Raw genomic sequence first — 20,927 nt, forward strand, 5'->3', positions numbered from 1 at the left:
CTATTCTTCAAGATTTCATAGTCTTAGTTCACTTAGCTGTCCGGCAATGAGGCTGCAAGGGAGGGGTTACCAGCACAATCACCTTGCTTGGTTGGAGGCTTTATTGTGGCCTCAGGTGGAGAAGTTGTTTTCTTAGAGTAGTATAAGGGCCCTACCATCAATCAAACCCTAACCCCGCCCCTTGACCCCTTAAACCCCGCCCCTTGACCCCTTGGTCCCTCCCACCTGTCACCGGAAGTCCCACCCCATGGGGTATTACTTCCGGGGTCACGGTGCCACCTGACCGGAAGCAAGGTGTGTCATGTGACCCCTCTAAGAACTCCCCCCACCACCCTCTACCAATCAGGAGGGGTTTTGTGCCGAAAGGACCGCCCCGAGAGGAGATTTTGACCCATCAGGGGGACTTCCGGGGCGGGGGTGACCTGTCCGGAAGTGGGTCGTGTGACCCCTCTAAGTACTCCCCCCACCACCCTCTACCAATCAGGAGGGGTTTCGTCCCGACAGGACCTCCCCGAGAGGAGATTTTGACCAACCAGGGTGACTTCTGGGTTGGGGTGACCCCTCCGGAAGGGAGTCGTGTGACCCCACTAAGAACGCCTCCCAAGGCCCTCCGCCTATCAGAGTGCAGCACCATTACCCCATAAATTCCAGCGCCAGACAGAGGAGGCGGCCATCTCTTACCAAGGACACGTGTTTTCGAAAGCGCGGAAAGGCTGCTGAGAGGAAACATGGACTCCTTCACCACCCCCGTGAGAACTTCGGACTTTGTTTTAGCCCCGAGGGTCTTTGACCGTCCGCGGAGAAAGCGCTACATCAGCGACAGTTCCGAGGGGAGCCCTTTGGCCCAGCCGTTGCTGGATACGCCGGAACCCGACCCCGAAACCCTCATGAGACACCCCGATGAGCATGGCGGTCTCTCTTTGTCCACCCCCTCAGAGGTGGAAGGCGATTGCAGCTCGGGGGAGTCACCGGCGGACAAGGCGAACGGAAAAGACGGCGCTCAGGTAAATGAATGCTTAAGAAGCGGTGGTCGAGGAGGGGTGGGTAATGGGTTAGGAACCGGGGGTTGCGTAAATTAAAAAACAAGCAGTGAGGGGTGCTTACACGTTTTCTTTTCTGAAAATTTCTCAACAGCTCGACGATGCCTTTCTAGAGGACCCGGACAGCGATGCATCAAGCAGCGAAGATGAACTGGGCCCACCATGTTTTTGCTCAACGCCAATACGAGTTGTTGAAGAGGACTCTGAGGATGATGGTTATGAGGAGTTTAGGAGGCAGCTTGGCATAGAACTAACTGAGCCAGTGCCACATCGTGAGCGTAAAAAAGTCATGCGGACTATTGTACGCGTTGCTGTTTATGCTATCCTTAAACACTGCCTTCGGGAAAAGCTTTTTGAAGATTGTGAGGGCTGTGTCATAGATGCGCCAGGCCAAAGGCACCATGATTGTGTGACTTGGACTTCAGTGGATATAAACTGCAAGCTCCGGGGCCTGTGTGCTGAGCTGTGTTTGGAAAGCTTATTAAACACTGTTGTTGCCATAGGCCATGGTATGCAATGTCTGTGCCTAACCCAAGAACATTTAGCCCAAGGGGTGACCTTGATAAATGCTGTGCAATTCAGTGCAGACCCTGACCGTGTTCTAAGGAAAATGACCAAACCGGAAGATGCCTGCTTAGAGCATTATATTGACCGTCTAGTCCGCACAAAGAGTTACAGAACCCTGCTTAAGAAAAAAAACTATTTGTAAGAAATCTAAAAGGATTAAGTTAGAGAATGGTGAGGGGACAAACATGCGATATAAAACTTGGTAGCTGTAAAATTGTTTAAAAGGGGGGGAGGGGGTTTGTGACTATTGTGTTTTGTTAGAAGGCCTTTGGCCTTTAAGTGAGCTAAAAAGTTTTAATGAAGCATCTTGGTTTTGTTCTCAAGAAGCTGTATGTTTTTTAAATAAAAAAAAATAAATTGTTTGACAGAATTAGCTCTTGTGTTTTGTGTGTGTGGTGTGTGGTGTGTGGTGTGTGGTGTGTAGCAAAAAGCTGAAATGTATGTTGTGGTGGGGAAGGGGAAAAAATCCTAAAAATGTGCTTACAATAAAAGAACCAAGGCTAGTTCAGACATGTGTCTGAGTACAATAGAGTTAATATGGAGATAAGTATAGAACTGCCTTTACTAGCAGGGCCAAATATTGATTTTGCCCCAGAGCCCTAAGTGGCCCTCTCAAGGCTTGAACTCATCACCCTGGGCTTAAGAAGCCAATGGTTAAACCACTGAGCTAGCCTTAGTCTGTTGATCTGAATGGGGTTTTAACCACACACACCCAGACAAAATGGTTTCACTATCCCAGATCACAAAAGGGAATGCTATGGGAGGGGTGATTAAATTAACCTGTTAGCAACTATGTTGAAGTTTTGTTTGAAACAATGGGCTAAGAGGGTATAAAAACCTCAGGTATGCAGCAGTTTGTCCTTTTTCAACAGAAAACTTTCTTGGATAGCTGCTGGACTGCAAAAAGAGGTAAGACTTGCTGTCTTTAACTCTGAAACTATATATTATATAAGGCCACTCTTTGACCATGCTGTCTTAGTAAATAATGGTGCCTATGTTTATTGCAGTGTGATCTGTTAGCATGGAACCAGTAACTTTAAACTGCATTTCACCACCAGGCCAAGGTAAAAAAAAAAAAAAAAAACATTTTAACTATAGTTGTGCTTAATACTGTTGAATTAAAAAAAAAAAGTATTACACAGGCTGCATAGGGATTTGGTGGTAATACTAACTAACATTTTTGCTTGTTCTTGAACCTGAAGGCTCAAGCACACATGAGGGGGAACAGAACCCCCAGGGTCTGAATCACTTGTCCCAAAGCTGCAAGTTTACCTGAAAACAGCTCACAGTAGTGTGCTTGTCTCTAGCACTCAGATGCCCAAATCCCAATGGGGCCTAAACCCAAATAAATCCGTTTTACCCTGCACAAGCCCATGCAGGGCAAACTCATAAATTGTCTGCCCTCTATAACACTGATAGAGAGAGACATTTTATATTTCTAGTTTTAGATACAAGAGTGGTACAAATCAGATGACTATACTCAGTAGATTATAAGCTCTGTAATGATACCTTACAAGAGACCTTTTGCATAAAGCATATCCCAGTCACATTATATTCACTTATTACCATATTTTTCCCCTAAAACTATTCCAGTTACATTATATTGACTTATTATTAAGTTTTTATAAAATCATATAGACTGCACAACGTCACATCATTATTTAAGCAATTACTATTATGAAAGGAAAAAAGCAAGAAGCCAACCCTGCAATTACTTAATTTCCACCAGCAACTACAGAGTTAACCCCTCAACCCCCCCGGCTCTTAACTTCCTCAAACTGCGGTTGCCTGCCGGTTTGGGCCCAATCCTTTTTTCTTATGGGCACAGGCATTGTTTTACTATCAATTCAGCAGGGAGGGTGGGCTGTTTTTACCAACCCTCCTTGTAGAAGAGGATTAATTATTTAACAAAGCAATTACTATTATACTTAAAGAGTGGTTAAACAACACAACAACACTAAAACACTTGCTATCATGCTGGAAGAATAGTTAAACAACACTAAAATCTATATTACACAAATTAGAACACTGCAATAAGCTCTACTCTCTCTTCCGGGGGAGAGCAATCCTTCCCTCTTGCTCCTTTTTAAACCTGGGTGTAGCCTCACCCCTTTCAACATTCACACCACTGGGGAGGATTTATAAGGAAGGTCCTCGCATGCACCCTGTCCGGCAATGAGTTACCAATTCGCCCTTTAGGGGAACGGGGTAGGATGCCCGATTGCCCCAGGTTTTGGCAAACGATTTCCAGGGGCTCCCCTTCAAACACAGCAAGGGGAGGGAGCTCACTCCATACGCGAGTCCTTGCTCCAGAGGAAGATTTGGGGAAGGGTTTTGGTCGTAGGCCAATCACACAAAAGTTTAGGAAAACTTTGGTCACCGTACACCTCTCCCCCAGTAGAGAGCACCGGCCCGCCTTCAAGAGAACGGGATGGGATACTCTGCTACCTAGGAGTACGCGGACGGATTCCTTGGGGCCTCCCCGCTCTCCGAGCAAGGAGGTGGTCCCCGTACACCCCTCCCCCAGCAGAGAGCACCGGCCCGCCTTCAAGAGAACGGGATGGGTTGCTTCACTGCCTAGGAGTACGTGGACGGTTTCCCGGGGCCTTCTCTCTCTCCGAGTGAGAAGGGACACAATTGTCACTTAACGGGTAAGAAAAGGGTGGGGACCTACTAGAGCGGGGGTCTCCGATTCACGGTCCCTTACCCCGCCCGCAGCTGGTCCCGGAGTCACCTTGCGACCTACAATCACACCACACCTAAACCGGGATCTTTGCTATAACAGTCCTTTCCAGCCCACAGCCTATTGCTAGTGGGAGTCCTGTCAATCCCCGGGCCGCAGGTCTCATCAGTTCACACAGCCTATTGCTAGTGTGGTCCACCAGCCTATTGCTAGTGGGAGCTACTCCGGCCCCTTCGGCTGCACCGGGACTTCCTGGATTACGCCCTAACTCCTGTTAGAGTCCAGGCAGTGGATTCCGCCCCCCTTCTACTCCACTCAGGGGATTATACCCCACCTCGCTTAAGGGGTCCACCCGCGTCCTACAGGTTCGGTGGATTACGCCCCTACTCACTATGGGGTCCACTTTCCCAGGGTGCTCCTGCAGCCGGTCCCTCACCTCCCTCTGAGATCACCACTGCCCAGAGGGATATGGCCACAAAGCTAAGCAAGCAACAATATAGAAAGCTTAAAAAGGCAAAGCATAGGAGTTTGGCGTACTTCTTGTTCTTATTAAGATTAGAAACCCTCTCAGTTGTTTACCTCTAGTCCTCGGGCCACTCAGTTCTTGAGTCAGTGGTGGTTTCCTTTATATCCCAGAGAGATCACCTAGCCTATTCAGCCTCTGTTCCTGCCTGAAGAATCTCCTGTCATCCGAAACTTGTTTTTATTCTGGGCTGGCACTCTAAAAGTGTTTAACTGCCAGACGGATGTCCCAGTAATTTCACCGAGGCTGTTCCAAGGAAACCCTTGGGTCTAAGACCTCGTGTACACACCACAAAACAGACAGTCCCCTACGCCCCACCCCCCCTAGCTTATAGCCTAAGGAAACAATGATAGAGAGAGCGCAGCATGATGCAAGAATTTAAACAAACAAGTTACAGAACGGACACACACAAAACAAACAGGCGTCAGGGAAATGAGTCTAACCTTAAAAGGTTCGGATCACAGCGCGTTCTCACCTGAACCTAGAGCCTATGGGCAGCTCCTTACCGAATCCCAAATAGAGACAAGGGTCTCTTACTTGGCGCCTGGGATCAGTGTGGGAGCGGTCCACGGTCCTCCGGTCCGGTGGGACGTCGAGTGATCCCGGACGAGCCCCCAAATTGTCGTGGAAAGAATCACCCACGCAGTGATTTTAGTTCACAGACTCAGAGCCTGAGGCCTTTATTGCAATACATACCAACGCGTTGGGGTGCAGTTTTTCAAACTGGCACCCCTAGCAACAGCTCACAGGCTACTTTTATTCCATTAAACCACAAGCAGGGTACAAACAATACGTCATGAATTAAATCATTGGGGGCAAATCACAAGCTGAGCAAGGGTTGAGCACGAGCTTTGGGGACAAATCACAAGCTGGGCAAGGGTTGAGCATGAGCTGATCACGAGCTAGGAAGCAGGGGTTGGGGTCAATCTTCTCACCCCCCTCCCTACCCTCTGACTTAATTTCCGAGGAATGGGTGTTTGTTTGGGTAGAAGGGCGCTTGGTGGTTTCCGCAGGGGTGGTGCTCGGCCCTAGCTTGGGTACATTTCTCAAGACTTGGACTATGTCATTTTCTGGGGGATTTCAGCAAAGGCTTAAGGGGGGGGGGTTTCCAGGGGAGCTTAAAGGAGAGCTATCATTGGTTAAATTGCAGATAGCTGGACTTGGAAAATATTGCAAATAGTTATAGCAGCAAGGATGATTAACTCTCTGCAAAACTATTTACAAATCACAAGCATCTTACGTTATTTCCGTAGCTTCTTACGTTATTTCCGTAGCTTGCGGTTATCATATTTCATCAGTTATGAACATATTTCATTAGTACTGCTGCGGGGGGGGGGGGTTATTCTCCCATTCCCTCCTCTGGACATGACCCTTGACCGAGTTTGGCAGAAAACTGTGCAGTTTAGTCTAGTTTAAGCTTTAGGCCTGCCCTACTCTGTGCAAAGGCCATCAGCATAACAGATCTCTGTTGGAGGGTTTATTTTGGGGCCTTCAGATTCAAAGCTCTGGCTATCAAAAAGAAAGCCCCCCCCCCTCTATTTCCCCACACGTTCAAACTGATAAAACCCTAATGGGCAGATGAAGGCTGTCTTCTCCTTATCTTCTTCACCCAGAGGGATCTGGTAGTATCCACTCCGAAGATCCAACACAGAGAACCACTGGCTTCCTAGCAAACAGTCTAAGGCATCTTGGACTCGGGGCATTGTGTACTGGTCAACCACAGTACGGCGGTTTAGGGTGCGGTAGTCAATACACATCCGGATTTTCCCATTCTTTTTACGGACCACCACAATGGGTGAGGCGTATGGGCTGCGGGACTCTGTAATGATGCCATTCGCAGCCAGCTCCTGAAGATGTTGTCGCACATCTTCCATCTCGGAGAGGGCAATCCTCCTAGATCTCTCCCTGAAAGGTCGAGAGTCATGTAGTCTGATGTTGTGCTCTACTCCTTTTGCACATCCCACATCCCACTCATGCAATGAGAACACCTTGGATCTTTCACAAAGTTTCCTCCTCAGGCGATCTTTCCACTCCTCGGACAACGGTGAATCTCCAAAGTCAAACTTTGCCGGGTCTATTGTCGGAACTGGAGTCTCACACTGGGGTTTTACAATTGATTCAGGCTCGAAGAGGTCTGCTATCTTTTGTCCTTGCTTCACAACAACATCTCGACTTGTTTCATTAGCAATCAGTATAGTCACCTTTTCCTGGGCTTCAGCAGGTAGGGTTATGACTCCACTGGGGACCAGCACTCCTTCCGGGAGCTCTCCTTCAACTGGCTGCTCTACCATTGCTAATGCCCCTTTACTGCCTTTCAGCCGGGTACTCATGACAAGCACTTCCTGCTCTGTCCTTGCAGGCACTACTAAGGGGGTTGTGCCCATGTACTTCAGCGCCCCAATCGGTAGCTCAGATGTCTCCTTTTTAGCACCCTCAATCTTCCTATAGGCTTCAGCACAAAGTGTATGGATCATCAGGGTATTCAGGTACTGGTCCCCAGCCCGTCGTCTGCAATAATCCGCGAGCACCTTGAAGAGACTGGAGTTGGTCCCTATCAGCACAGACACATCAGAGGTCCCTTTAGGGTCAGGGCATATTAATGCAGCTGTGTCCACCTCTTCTCTTACCCCAGCAACCTCCTCTGGGAATTCCAGGTGCACTATGACATACCCTTGGTAGGGGTATTCATCCATGCTGAGGCCACACAGACCAACGCCAGTCAGTGGCTGTATAGGCAGGTGCCTAAGCATCTGTTGGTAGAATGACTGAAATATAATAGTCACTTGAGATCCAGTGTCAAGCACGGCTTTACACTCCGCCCCTTCAATCTTCACCATGACCTCTGCTCGAGGCCCTATCAGTCCTGCGGGGATCCCAGCTGGACGGTCGCTTCTGGGGGAATCTTCAAATCCTGCAGGCCTGGGTGGTCCCCGTCCCCGGACTCTCTGGCAGCTACCGGATCTCTCCCAACTGATCCTCAGCTTTCCATACACTAAGGAGGGGTTTTCTTCATTATGGCACTTGCCAGCACTGTGTCCATCCTGACCACATCGGTAGCAGAAGAATTGTCCTTTCCCCCTTCGCCCAGGTGGGATGGTGGCTCTAAATGCTGACTTCTCCATCGCCACAGTCAGAGGCGCCTTATTCCTGGAAGTCTTAGCTCGGTCAATGGTGCTTTGCAGTTCAGCTATCCGTTCTCTCAGGGCCTGCATTTGTTGGGCAAGTTCCTCTGTGGTGCTCACCATCAGTACACTGGCCGTTTGCAGTGGTGTTGTGCCGGCTGGCTCCAATGTTTGGGCTTCCCAAAACTCGCTGGCAGCCTGCCTTTCTTCCTCTTCTCTGACCTCCTTTATCAGCTGGGAATAACTTGGGGGATGTTCCCGTCGTTCTCTTAGCCGGAGATGGAGTAGAATTGGGTTCTGATACTGAGCTCCTCTTACAATTTGAGCCAGTCTGGTCTGATCCATCTGTTCAGCAGTCACTGCTCCCCTCATGACAGCTCTCTGAAGCAGTCTCTCCAGCCTCTGTATATAGGCTGAAATCTTCTCGCCAATTTGCTGTCGGGAATTAAGGAACTTACAGTAACTGTCTTCAGGGCCCTCTACGCTCCCAAAGGTATGATCAAGGGCCTCTAGGCAGTCCTTCACACTGACCCCAGGGTCAATGAGCTGCAGGGTGTGAATCACATCTAATGCTGGGCCACTAAGGCTCTCTATTAGACATCTTCGCTTTTCTGCATCGGGTACTGCCCACTCCCGCAGCATTTCAGTGGTATGCTCCAACCAGGGTTCAAACTCCTCTGCCCCAGCAAATAATCTTAACTCACGACAAGAGTTTAACATAGCCTGGGACAGCACAACCTTTTCCAATATTTGCCCCAGTGCTTTTGCCCAATCATTGGCTGAGGCTGCGGCCCCTGAGCTAGAGGCTGCAGGGCCGGGGCCCAACAAACCTGACATATTAGCCATTATACAAACAGTCATTTCCTCAAAATATAACCACAATTGTTTCCCAATGCAGTGGAACACTCAACAGGTGCTTGCGAGGGGTACTGACCCAGGGAATCCCGGACGAGCCCCCAAAAGTAACCACACCAGCCAAAGTAACCACTTTCAGTTGCTGTTGTTCCATGCCAGGCGAGTGGGTGTGCCTATGCAAACAAGATCAGCCCCTGGAGTTCTTTTCCACACTCGCCATAATTCACCACCAGATGTCAGGGTAGAGCTCATCCTGACTCTGCTTACACAGATATATGTTGTGGAAATAATACAGCGGGGCACAGACTATCCAATAAGTTCTTAGACTGCATTGCAGACAACTTTTTATTTCAGAAGGTTGAAAAAGTTACTAGGGGGGAAGCTGTTCTAGACTTGATTTTAACAATAGGGAGGAACTCGTTGAGAATTTGAAAGTAGAAGGTAGCTTGGGTGAAAGTGATCATGAAATCATAGAGTTTGCAATTCTAAGGAAGGGTAGAAGGGAGTACAGCAAAATAGAGACAATGGATTTCAGGAAGGTGGATTTTGGTCAGCTCAGAGAGCTGATAGGTAAGGTCCCATGGGAATCAAGACTGAGGGGAAAAACAACTGAGGAGAGTTGGCAGTTTTTCAAAGGGACACTATTAAGGACCCAAAAGCAAGCTATTCCGCTTGGTAGGAAAGATAGAAAATGTGGCAAAAGACCACCTTGGCTTAACCACGAGATTTTGCATGATCTAAAAAATAAAAAGGAGTCATATAAAAAATGGAAACTAGGACAGATTACAAAGGATGAATATAGACAAACAACACAGGAATGCAGGGGCAAGATTAGAAAGGCAAAGGCGCAAAATGAGCTCAAACTAGCTACAGGAATAAAGGGGAACAAGAAGACTTTTTATCAATACATTAGAAGCAAGAGGAAGACCAAGGACAGGGTAGGCCCACTGCTCAGTGAGGAGGGAGAAACAGTAACAGGAAACTTGGAAATGGCAGAGATGTTTAATGACTTCTTTGTTTCGGTCTTCATGGAGAAGTCTGAAGGAATGCCTAACATAGTGAATGCTAATGGGAAGGGGGTAGGTTTAGAAGATAAAATAAAAAAAGAACAAGTTAAAAATCACTTAGAAAAGTTAGATGCCTGCAAGTCAGCAGGGCCTGATGAAATGCATCCTAGAATACTCAAGGAGCTAATAGAAGAGGTATCTGAGCTTCTAGCTATTATCTTTGGAAAATCATGGGAGACAGGAGAGATTCCAGAAGACTGGAAAAGGGCAAATATAGTGCCCATCTATAAAAAGGGAAATAAAAACAACCCAGGAAACTACAGACCAGTTAGTTTAACTTCTGTGCCAGGGAAGATAATGGAGCAAGTAATTAAGGAAATCATCTGCAAACACTTGGAAGGTGGTCAGGTGATAGGGAATAACCAGCATGGATTTGTAAAGAACAAATCATGTCAAACCAATCTGATCGCTTTCTTTGATAGGATAACGAGTCTTGTGGATAAGGGAGAAGCGGTGGATGTGGTATACCTAGACTTTAGTAAGGCATTTGATATGGTCTCGCATGATATTCTTATCAATAAACTAGGCAAATACAACTTAGATGGGGCTACTATGAGGTGGGTGCATAAGTGGTTGGAAAACTGTTCCCAGAGAGTAATTATCAGTGGTTCACAGTCATGCTGGAAGGGCATAACAAGTGGGGTGCCGCAGGGATCTGTTCTGGGTCCGGTTCTGTTCAGTATCGTCAATGATTTAGATAATGGTATAGAGTGCAAATATTTAGATAAGAATGTGCGAGTTTCTAGTCCAAGTTTAATGTTAAATGCTTGTTTCAGTGTTGTTTGCGCTCCCAATCTCCATTTTGAATTTCACGTGGTGCCAGCAACCTGCCATTACTGGCTACATGCGGCTGCCTGCAGCTTGCAATACATTTTGTTTTGGGTAATAAATTGGAAATCCCTCCCATTCCTAGATTAATAACAGATGTGCCGCCAGAAACTGACCAGGCTCAGGGGCGACCTCTGCCTCTTGTGTTTCTGATGCTGGTTCCGCGGTGGGCAGCCCCTCTGGGGGGGGGCATCAGAAAGCCCCTCCGAGTAGGGAACCAGGATGTGCCACCTCATCCAGCGCTTGAGGGGCACATTATAGGTAACGTTATAAGATTCTGCTGTATGATGTTTGTGATGTTATCTGATTAAAATATAACCATATAGATCATTGTTGCAACCACTGTTATATATTTGCAAAAAATCTTGTACAAAATGTGGCATGTAAGATGTCTATGAAAAGGTTATGATTTGCTGAATATGATTATGCTATCTGTATGCACGTATCATTTTTGTATTTGAAGTTATGAGTATTGGCTCTATACCTGGATTTCAACTGTTTGCTCCTGGGGTAACACCCACAAGGTATTTAGTCTGCACATCTTGGAGGGACTATTCAAATTAAGGTTTCAGAGTAGCAGCCCTGTTAGTCTGTATCCACAAAAAGAACAGGAGTCCTTGTGGCATCTTAGAACCTAACAAATTTATTTGAGCATAAGCTTTCGTGGGCTACAGCCCGCTTCATCAGATGCATAGAATGGAACATATAGTAAGAAGATATATATACATACAGAGAACATGAAAAAGTGGAAGTAGCCATACCAACTGTAAGAGGCTAATTAATTAAGATGAGCTATTATCAGCAGGAGAAAAAAAACCTTTTGTAGTGATAAACAAGACGGTCCTTTTTAGACAGTTGACAAGACGGTGTGAGGATACTTAGCATGGGGAAATAGATTCAATATGTGTAATGACCCATATTAAGTGGCTCATCAAGAAACACTTAACCGACAGTTGACCATGGGAGACCATGTACACTGAATGGACTGTCCTGCAGATGTGCTGTCTGGGGTATAGGTAATGATTTCCTGCGGTGCCTAATCAACATTCTGCCTGGACATGTGACTTGCCCATATCATTCCATACCCCATCTTTTACCTGTAATTTTCTACTAGCTGTGCTGAGGGCTTTGTTTGAAACAATGTTCCACATGGCAGAAGCTATAAAAGGCCCTGGAAACACCTCCATTTTGCCTCTTTCCAGCTCAAACCTCTGGACTAAGGACTTGTACTAATGGAACATTCTAACCAAGGGACTGAGGTCCTTCCAATGATTTGGAAGTAACCACAGACTTATCAAGCCAGCAGTTTATTCCATCACTGCTACAAGCCTGAACCAAGAACTTTGCAGTTATTGTACTTATTTGATTCCTTGAACCAATTTTAACTCTCACCTTTTTCTTTCTTTCTTTCTTTCTTTCTTTCTTTCTTTCTTTCTTTCTTTCTTTCTTTCTTTCTTTGAATATACCTTTAGATTTCAGATACTAAAGGACTGGCAACACTGTGATTTTTGAGTAAGATCTGAGTTGTATATTGACCTGGGCATGGTCCTTTGGATCAGAAGAACCTGTTATTAGATTAAATTGGCTTTAAAGAACCACTCATCTATAAGTCTAGTGTTTTTGGTGGCGATACAAGGACTGGAATGCTTAAGGAAACTGCTGTTCTGACTGCTTGTTAGCCAGTGTGGTGAAATAGCAATTTACTTTTGTTGCTGGTTTGGTATATCTCATGAGAGAATAGCCACCAGCTTTGGGGTATATCAGCTCTATTTTTCAGCAGTTGGTCCTGAATTTGGTATTCTCAGTTGTGACCCACGACGGCTCAGTTACCATGTTGCTAAGGCATATTTCAAATCTGGGGAAGCAGCCCAAATCAGTTCCTCAGAGCAAACAGGGAAATTGACATGTCAGTCAGGTGTCAACAAAATCAACTGGACTATATCACTTAGTTAAGCGGCCATTCTTTGACAGGAAGAAGGATGTGAGCGAGAAATTTACATCTTGGCAAACAGACTCGCTGTTGCCTGAACCCCAGCTAGAGGTGATTCTCAAAGAGGAGCTAAAGGTGTAAAAATGAGGAACAGATGCCCCAAATCACCTCTCTCTCTCTCCTCATCTCTACTCACGGCATCAATAACGTTTGAAAGACAAAGGAAGCATCACTGAACTGGGGGAGTCGTCCTGGCTGAAAGAATCCAGCCAGACAGTCGTGAATACACGGCGAGAGAAATCCATTTGCTTTAAGTTCACTTAGCTTGTAAAGTTAGGTATTAGTTTGCATTTTATCTTTTATTTCTTTGTAACCGATTCTGACTTTTATGCCTCATTACTTGTAATCACTTAAAATCTCTCTCTCTCTCTCTGTAGTTAATAAACTTGTTTTGTTGTTTTATCTAAGCCAGTGTGTTTGGATTGAAGTGTTTGGGACCCTCCACTTGAGATAACAAGATTTGTGCATGTCATTTTCTAGTAATGAAATGATGGACTTTCTATGAGCTTGTATTGTCCAGAAGGAGAGAGCTGGGCAATACAAAACGCATATTTCTGGAGACAAGTCTAGGACTGGGAATTTGCTAGTGTCACTCTGCAATATAATTCAGGAGTGGCTGGCTAGAAGCACTCATATATTCAGCTGGGAGTGATTTTGCATGCGAGAAGCCGTGTGTGAACAGGCCAGGAGTGGCTGCTCTCACAATGAAGCAATGTAAAAGGCTCCCCAAATTGGAGAGCTGAGGGGACACAGCTGTCCATCGGTCCAGATTGTACCCTGAGGAATGTACCAATCACACACGACCCCATCAGTGTAATAGTGAGAAAATGGTTGTTGGACATGTAACGTACCTGCCTGGGCGTGTTTGGGCACATCTGTGTCCTGTCGCCTCCTGACATTGACGCCCTAGGCCTAGCCACTGGCTATTCCGAATGCATCTGCTCTGGGCCCTTTTGCCTGGATAGCGCGTCTGCCCCCGTGACATGTTGAGTCTCCATCTCATGCCTTTGGAGGGCTGTACTCCAGCGTACCAACCAAGAGTTGGTGCCTTTGGTTCTGTGTAGCCACGCTAAAGGGGGGCAGTCAGTCAGTACCCAGCGCCTCTGGTTGAACAGGTAGGATCTTAGCTGTCGGACAACCCACAGTTGCCGAGCATTCATGTTCTATAACGACGTCATTCCATTCACTTGGAGTCCATTTTCTGCTCAGAAAGGGATGGGATGCTGCTCGGTGCCCTCCCCTGCTGGCATCATCAGCGCTCCCAAGCCTGTGTTGGATGTGTCAGTGCACAATTCACTGGCCAGAGTCCGGCTTCGCCTTTCCTGACAGAATTTGTTTTACATCTTCAATGCCCCATCCTGCACTTTGACACCTTTACACTTAGACCTGCACCTTTGAGTCTCTTCAGCACCATTCCCAGGTGAATCTTATGCTCTGGCAAGGAATTGCTGAAGACTGCAATATCCTCAATGTAGACACGAGCAAAGTCCTGTCACCCAGCCACTTGATTCGCAAGCCTTTGAAAGGTGGATCCTGCACTCATTAACCCAAATGGTAACACTTTAAGCTCAGAAAGTCCCAAATTGGTTAGGAAGGCAGATTTTTTTCTGTTTATCACTATCCTAAGGCGATGTGCCCGTATCTCTTTGCTAAATCCAGGCTGTTCGGGTCTCTGTCAGAGCCCCACCTCCTCCTGCACTGTGATTCAAGGTCTCTTGATTGAGATAACCCACCATATCTGTAGCCACCCTCTGGCAAGGGTATTCTTTGTTACGTACCTACAGGGTCTGGTCTATGCTCCAGCCTGTAACCAGCCCCTGGGAGCAACCCCTTTGGCATATGTGCTGAGCCACAGGGACCCACACAGTTCCACAGGGGCAGGCCTGTGGCTTCCGCAACTCTGAAAGTGGGCCTTCAGCACCAGCGACCCCGTCTCCCTGCAGCAAATCCAGCCAAAGCCAGACTCCTGCAGGAGACTTGTACTGGGCCCCTTCAGTACATGATGCTCCCAGTGAGGTTCTGCAGCGACAGCGGGCAGCCTGTGCAAAACAAGGATGAGTCACCTGGCTGCAGGAGGTGAGCATCCTTACGTCAGTGCAGAGAGACAGGGGCTCGGCCAGCATTCAGTCCCCCCCGGTGTGAGGGGTCCACCCAGCCAAGCTGCTGTGTCCATCTGTCAGTCCCAGAGCAGAGCTGCTGTGTCTCTGTGAGCCACGGTCTTATCACCCCTCTTGTCTCCTCTCGGTCCGTTGTCCTCCCCCAGCAAATACATGCTGGGTTCACACGGTCAGCCTGCTGGTGCTTCCGCTTCGTCTTGATTGGTCAGTCCTTGGGGTTCCCATTGTCCTCTCGGCTCCTCCATTTATGTGGGTCAGTTTCCGCCAGTCTGGTAACGCCCATGCGCACCTCCCCAGACCGGTCCGTGACACACACAGCTCATGTCTCCTGCTCTGCCCCAGGAGCAGCATTTGAACCCTTCTGCAGCCACTGGGGAGCGGCACCAAAGTGGTAAGTACCGAGTCATGCACACAGTTCATTAAACTATTACAGTTTCCACTTGTCAGCCCCCGATACATGACCAAGGAGTGGGGGACCCGGGGCCATGGGTGCTGCAGCATTTGGCTGCTCAGGGAACTAGGATGTGGCTTTGCTTATTAGGGGCTGGGCTTGTACCACCCCTCCCAACCTTGGGCCATAGAGGAGCTGTCACCAGGCAGGGACCGGCACCATGCAGGAGCTGTCACCAGGCAGGGAAGGGCACCATGCAGGATTCTGCTGCCTCTCTGAACTGTACAAACAAGGTTGTTAGAGGGCTTCTTTTTTTACTCACTTACTTCCCTGGTTCTTCTCGCATGAACAGAGAGCAATAATACCCGAAGTCTGAAGGTGCAAACAATTCAATGTTTATTGGGGTGAACTTTTAGCTAGAAATGATTTTAATTTTTTTCTCAGTGTCCCCCTTCCCAGCTCTGACGCCACAGAGCCTTGCCTGTGGCCCTGTTCCCATTCCCTATTCCCATTCCCTCCCTTAGCAAAACATTATTCCAATTCCCCCCCATTCTCTGTTTCTATCCCCCCCTTACTTCCTGATTGACTGCAGAATATAAAAACTTGAGTTCTGCTTAGCCATACCGTAACCAATTATTTTAATGAAATTTAACTGACCAATTTTAACATATTGTAACATGATTATTTAACCAATGTGACAAAGTTCCTCCTCTATCTTGGTGGGTCCTGCGCTTATTGGCAGATTTTCTTGCCTCAGAGATTCACCATGTGGGTTGGGGAACAGCCCAGAGACCTTCCCCTCTGGAAGAACCCACAGTCCAGGTCAATTGGGAGGTTTCGGGGGGAACCTGGGCCCACCCTCTACTCCGGGTTCCAGCCCAGGGCCCTGTGGACAGCAGCTGTCTAAAGTGCCTCCTGTAACAGCTGCATGACAGCTACAACTCCCTGGGCTACTTCCCCATGGCCTCCTCCAAACACCTTCCTTATTCTCACCACAGGACCTTCCTCCTGGTGTCTGATAACGCTTGTGCTCCTCAGTCCTCCAGCAGCACACCCTCTCACTCTCAGCTCCTTGCGCCTCTTGCTCCCAGCTCCTCACACTCGCACCACAAACTGAAGTGAGCTCCTTTTAAAACCCAGGTGCCCTGATTAGCCTGCCTTAATTGATTCTAGAAGCTTCTTCTTAATTGGCTCCAGGTGTCCTAATTAGCCTGCCTGCCTTAACTGGTTCTAGCAGGTTCCTGATTACTCTAGTGCAGCCCCTTCTCTGGTCACTCAGGGAACAGAAAACTACTCATCCAGTGACCAGTATATTTGCCCTCTACCAGACTCCTGTACCCCACTGGTCTGGGTCTGTCACACCAGTTATATCCCACCACCTTAATTGGTTTACACCCAACAAAATTAATTATACAGAAGACAGAAACAATCACAAAACCAAACAGAGATTACACAGACAAATAATAGGGAAGTGATAGAACAACACAGAAATGAGGATTTCACACCCCAGCTATTGATGAGTTCTTGTCAGACAGGATGCTTTCAAACTAAGTGTTTTTTAAATCTTCTGGGCTCTTCCCTTTCTCTGGAGGTGAAAAATTGGATCACCTTTTTAACAGCCCAAAACTGCCTTATTTCAGTGTGACTGGTGAGGACGTGACCGTTTGCTTCCCACCTTATGGCTGCCTTTGCTGTTTAGCCAAAGGCCTTAGCCTAAGAACAGGGCCTCAGACTGTCATGGTGAGAGAAGGCCCAGACACAGGCAGACTGTGATATTGATTCTTGTTTTGTTCCTCTATAACTAGCTAAGTGATAAGAATACACCTACATTCTTAAAGTCTAGGCCTTTGCTTACAGGCCTGAATATCTATATCCTAATACTCCACCCCTTTTTTTTTTCTTTTTCTTTTGGGATCCTTCTGCCCAGGTATCCCTGGAAAAGCATAGGACATATGGCAACACATTTTTTGTTAGGGCCAGGCATTAAGGTGGAAGGTGTTGATATTTTATTTGTTTTACTGCCTCTTTGTGTAGTATAGTGCCCTGCACCTTCTCTCCTACGGGCGTACCACATCTGTTTTAATTAGTGTTTCAGACTTCCCATTATAGCGGGCCCGAGAAGGTTGGATTCCGATTGCTTGTCCCGGCCGGGGAGCCTGTCCTAGCAGCGGCCGCAACCCGCGTGGGGACAGTTTGGGTTTCAGGCCCTGGCGGAGCCCAGCGTGCAGACTCGGTGCGGGGAATCGGGGCAGAGGCAGCCCCCTGTGTCTGGGGATGGAGGGGCTGGGCTGTGGCAGGGTGCGGGGTCTCCTTGTTCAATGCGTTTCCCTCCCTCTCTAGGTCTCCACCATGAGCGAGATGAAGAGCTACTCACAGGCTGTCACTGGAGTGCGTGTGTAACCCCTACTCTCCTCTCAGGTCTGGGGGGGGGGTAGCCCCACAGAACTGCTCTGGGATGGGAGTGGCCAGTTTGAGGGAACCATGGGGTGTGAGGCTGGTGCGCTTACGTGAGTCTAAATCACTAGCTGGTGCTGCATGGTGGGTGAGCTCTCCACCCTCTCGTGCACCTTGGCCTGGCCCCGCCCCGCCCTGCCCCTGGTGCTCTGCCCAGCTGGCCCCCTCCCCTTGGGCATGTTGTGCCCACTGCCCTACCCGTCCAGCCCATATCTGTCCTGAGCCTGGTCTCTCTGGTGACCTGGGAAGGGAAGGACAAAGACCTCCTTGCCCAGGAGAAAGTCAGTGAGTGCCAGTGAGATCCCTCTGTGGGCAGGGCCCCGCTGAGACACCCTCCCTCTCCATTCCTTGTGCTCCTGCGGCTGGGGGGCTCCGTGCGGGGCTGCGGAGCCAGCGCCCCGCCCTGCTAACTGTGGCCCATCTCTCGTGCCTGCAGTTCTTTGCCAGTATGCTGACGTACCCCTTTGTGTTCGTCTCCAACTGTGGGTGAGTGCCCCGCACGCCGTCCCGAGCCAGCTGCAGCCTCCCCCTGCAACGCAAGGGCGTCTGCCCCACCTCTGAGGAGCAGGGGACGCAGTGGCTCCTGTTCAGGAAGCAGGGAGATGCAGCATCTCCCCCACACATCCTATAGGGTTTGCTCTGGGATGACGATGTTCCGGCCTCTAAGGGGCTAGGTAGAAACCCTTCAGAGGGGGAGCGGAGCTGCTGTCATTGGCTGCTGATGTGGAATGTGAACAGCTGGCACAGGCAGGCGAGAGCGCTCTGCCCTGCCCAGACATGGCATCGGGTGGGCGGCCGGGGACGCTGGAGGCTGGCACATTCAGATAAAAGGAGGTGGCTTTTCCCCCAATGTGTGAGGGGCCTGTGGAACTCACTGCCACAGGAGGGAGCTGAGGGGGGTTCAAAGAGGGACTGGACCGTTTGAGGGAGAGCACGGTTAGCCAGAGTTGAGGGGTGCTGAACCTGCTTTGGGCTAGAGCCCGTCCCCCAGGGCTCGTCTACACAGGGAAGCTAAGCTGGAGCGGTGAGTGAAAGTGGCAAAAGCCCCCATGTGGCCACGGTCAGACTGGGATATCGGCGCATACACGGGTCTGGGAAGGGAAAGGAGCCGAGCCAGGGAGAGGCACCGTCCCCCAGGGTAGCTGCAGCCCTGCTGGGGCTGGCGCTGGGAACAAATCACCCCCCACCCGCAGTCACCCCCGGTGAAACACCTCTGGGGCTAGCGACTGGGCGGCAGGGTGGGATGGGGGGGACAGATCATCCCCTCCCTGCTGCAGCTGGCAGAGCCGCGATCCTGGGCTCCGGCCCCATCTGTCCCCCCTCCCAGCCTGACATGGAGCTAGTCCTGGCTGTGCTCACAGCTCGCCCCCTGCCCCTCGCGCAGGCTCCTGTGGCTCCCCTCTTCCCCAGACGCTTGGCAGCCTCTTGGGCTCCCTGGCCCTGCAGTGCCTCCCGTCCCATGGCACGCTTGGCAGGAGCAAAATCACAGGTTGCAGCCTCCCAGAATAGACCCGGGCCTGTTCGGGTGTGAGAGCCGGTCCCTGCCCGCCCTGCAGTACAGCTGGGACTTGGTGGGGTGGGGGGGGAGTTCTGCCCTCCTGAATCAGCCCTCCCCACCCCCTCGGGAGTATTGCCCTTGGCCATCTCACTAGGGAGCATCAGCTCTGTCCCCAGGAGAAAGGCTGCTCCCCTGGTGCCCGACTGCCCCGCTGTAGTGTTGGGGGCAGGGGCAGGAAGCTCTGGCCATGGGGGAAAGGACAGGGGGCAGCTGGGGATCCTGGGACCTGACTGAGCTGCCTGGCTCAGGCCCCGTTAAAGCGACGTAGCCCAGAAGGGCTCAGACAGGAAGTGGTGCTGGGGAGGCCAGGGAGGTTCTGGGAACAGGCTACGGTGGCCGGCTCACTGCTACTTCCTCCCCCCTCTCCTCTCTTGCAGGCTGGCTGGTGGCCTCCCCCCCTACGCACCCAACTATTCCTCTTGGTTAGACTGCTGGAGCCAGCTGCTCAAGGAGGTGGTCAAAAAAGCAAACAGGATGTTAGGAATCATTAAAAAGAGAATAAGACGGAGAATATATTGCCCTTATATAAATCGATGGTACGTCCACATCTTGAATACTGTGTACAGATGTGGTCTCCCCATCTCAAAAAAGATATACAGGCACTAGAAAAGGGTTTAAAAGAGAACTGGATAAGTTCATGGAGGTTAAGTCCATTAATGGCTATTGGCCAGGATGGGTAAGGAATGGTGTGCCTAGACTCTGTTTGTCAGAGGGTGGAGATGGATGGCAGGAGAGAGATCACTTGATCATTACCTGTTAGGTTCACTCCCTCTGGGGCACCTGGCATTGGCCACTGTCAGTAGACAGGATACTGGGCTAGATGGACCTTTGGTCTGACCCAGTACGGCCATTCTTATGTTCTTATGAGTAACATGCCAGCCTCGCCCCAGCCACATAGCGCAGCGACACCGTGTGTGGGGCAGTCGTGCCTGGCACTCATCTCAGGGTGGGGGTTATAAAAGGGCTGGGAAGCGCTGGCCCTGTGTGTGGGTAGGAGGCTGGTGGTGCGGAAGGGCTAGGCAGACTGGGGCCTGGGTGACAGGCAGAGGGAAGCTGCGCAGGGCAGGGTAGGGCAGGGCAGGGCACCCTGTAAGCCATCTCCTCTCCTCTCCGTGCAGGGGAACATGAGCCGAGGCAAAAGCCTGTTTTTCCGGAAGGTGCCTGAAGGGAAGCTGTATGTGTGGGAGGAGAAGCGGTTCCGCTGAGGCCGGAGCTGGGCCAGAGGCTGGGCCAGATGCACTGAATGATGGGAGAGTGGTGATTTCTATACAGTTTTTAAAATAATGATTCAATCTTGGGAAACGGAGACTGTGTGCAAGTCTGAGAGTCAAAGTTATGGGGAAACGCAGGCCGGCTGGCTGGGGGTGGGGGCACTGCTCTGGGGGGCCAGTTCTCTGGCCGGCGGGGAGGGTGCTGTGCCCTGGTGGGACTGTGCCCTGGCTGGGGGCAGGGCTGGCTCTACCCCGGGTCTGCCTGCAGATGTGCCCCCCCTTCTCTGCTGTCGGTTCTGGCTGTGAAGGAGACACCGCACACTGGCCGGGTGCCCCCGGCTGGGACCCACAGCGCTGCTCCCGGTCGTGGCTCCCCAGGATCAGTGCTAAGCCCCAGCTTTTAAACCACTCCTTGGAGGAACCCTGTGACGTGCCAGCCCCCCAAGGGGTCTCTCTTCCTCCAGGGCCGAGCACACGGCTCCAGCCCCCCTGCTTCACCACGTCCCACTGAGCCAGACCCC

At 49.8% G+C, this 20,927-nt stretch overlaps 1 protein-coding gene across 1 annotated transcript in view; it reads right to left on the reverse strand.

Moving 5' to 3' along the window:
- The window catches only part of LOC135877931 (glycine N-acyltransferase-like protein 3), a 30,947-nt gene extending 17,269 nt beyond the window's left edge, over positions 1–13,678 (reverse strand). Inside the window, exon 1 of the mRNA XM_065403453.1 lies at positions 13,527–13,678. Within this exon, the coding sequence (XP_065259525.1) occupies positions 13,527–13,678 (152 nt within the window). The remainder of the gene's footprint in view (positions 1–13,526) is intronic.
- Between the last annotated feature and the right edge of the window lie 7,249 nt (positions 13,679–20,927).

Source organism: Emys orbicularis, chromosome 4 (genome assembly GCF_028017835.1).
Source record: "Emys orbicularis isolate rEmyOrb1 chromosome 4, rEmyOrb1.hap1, whole genome shotgun sequence".
Taxonomy (NCBI): Eukaryota; Metazoa; Chordata; order Testudines; family Emydidae; genus Emys; species Emys orbicularis.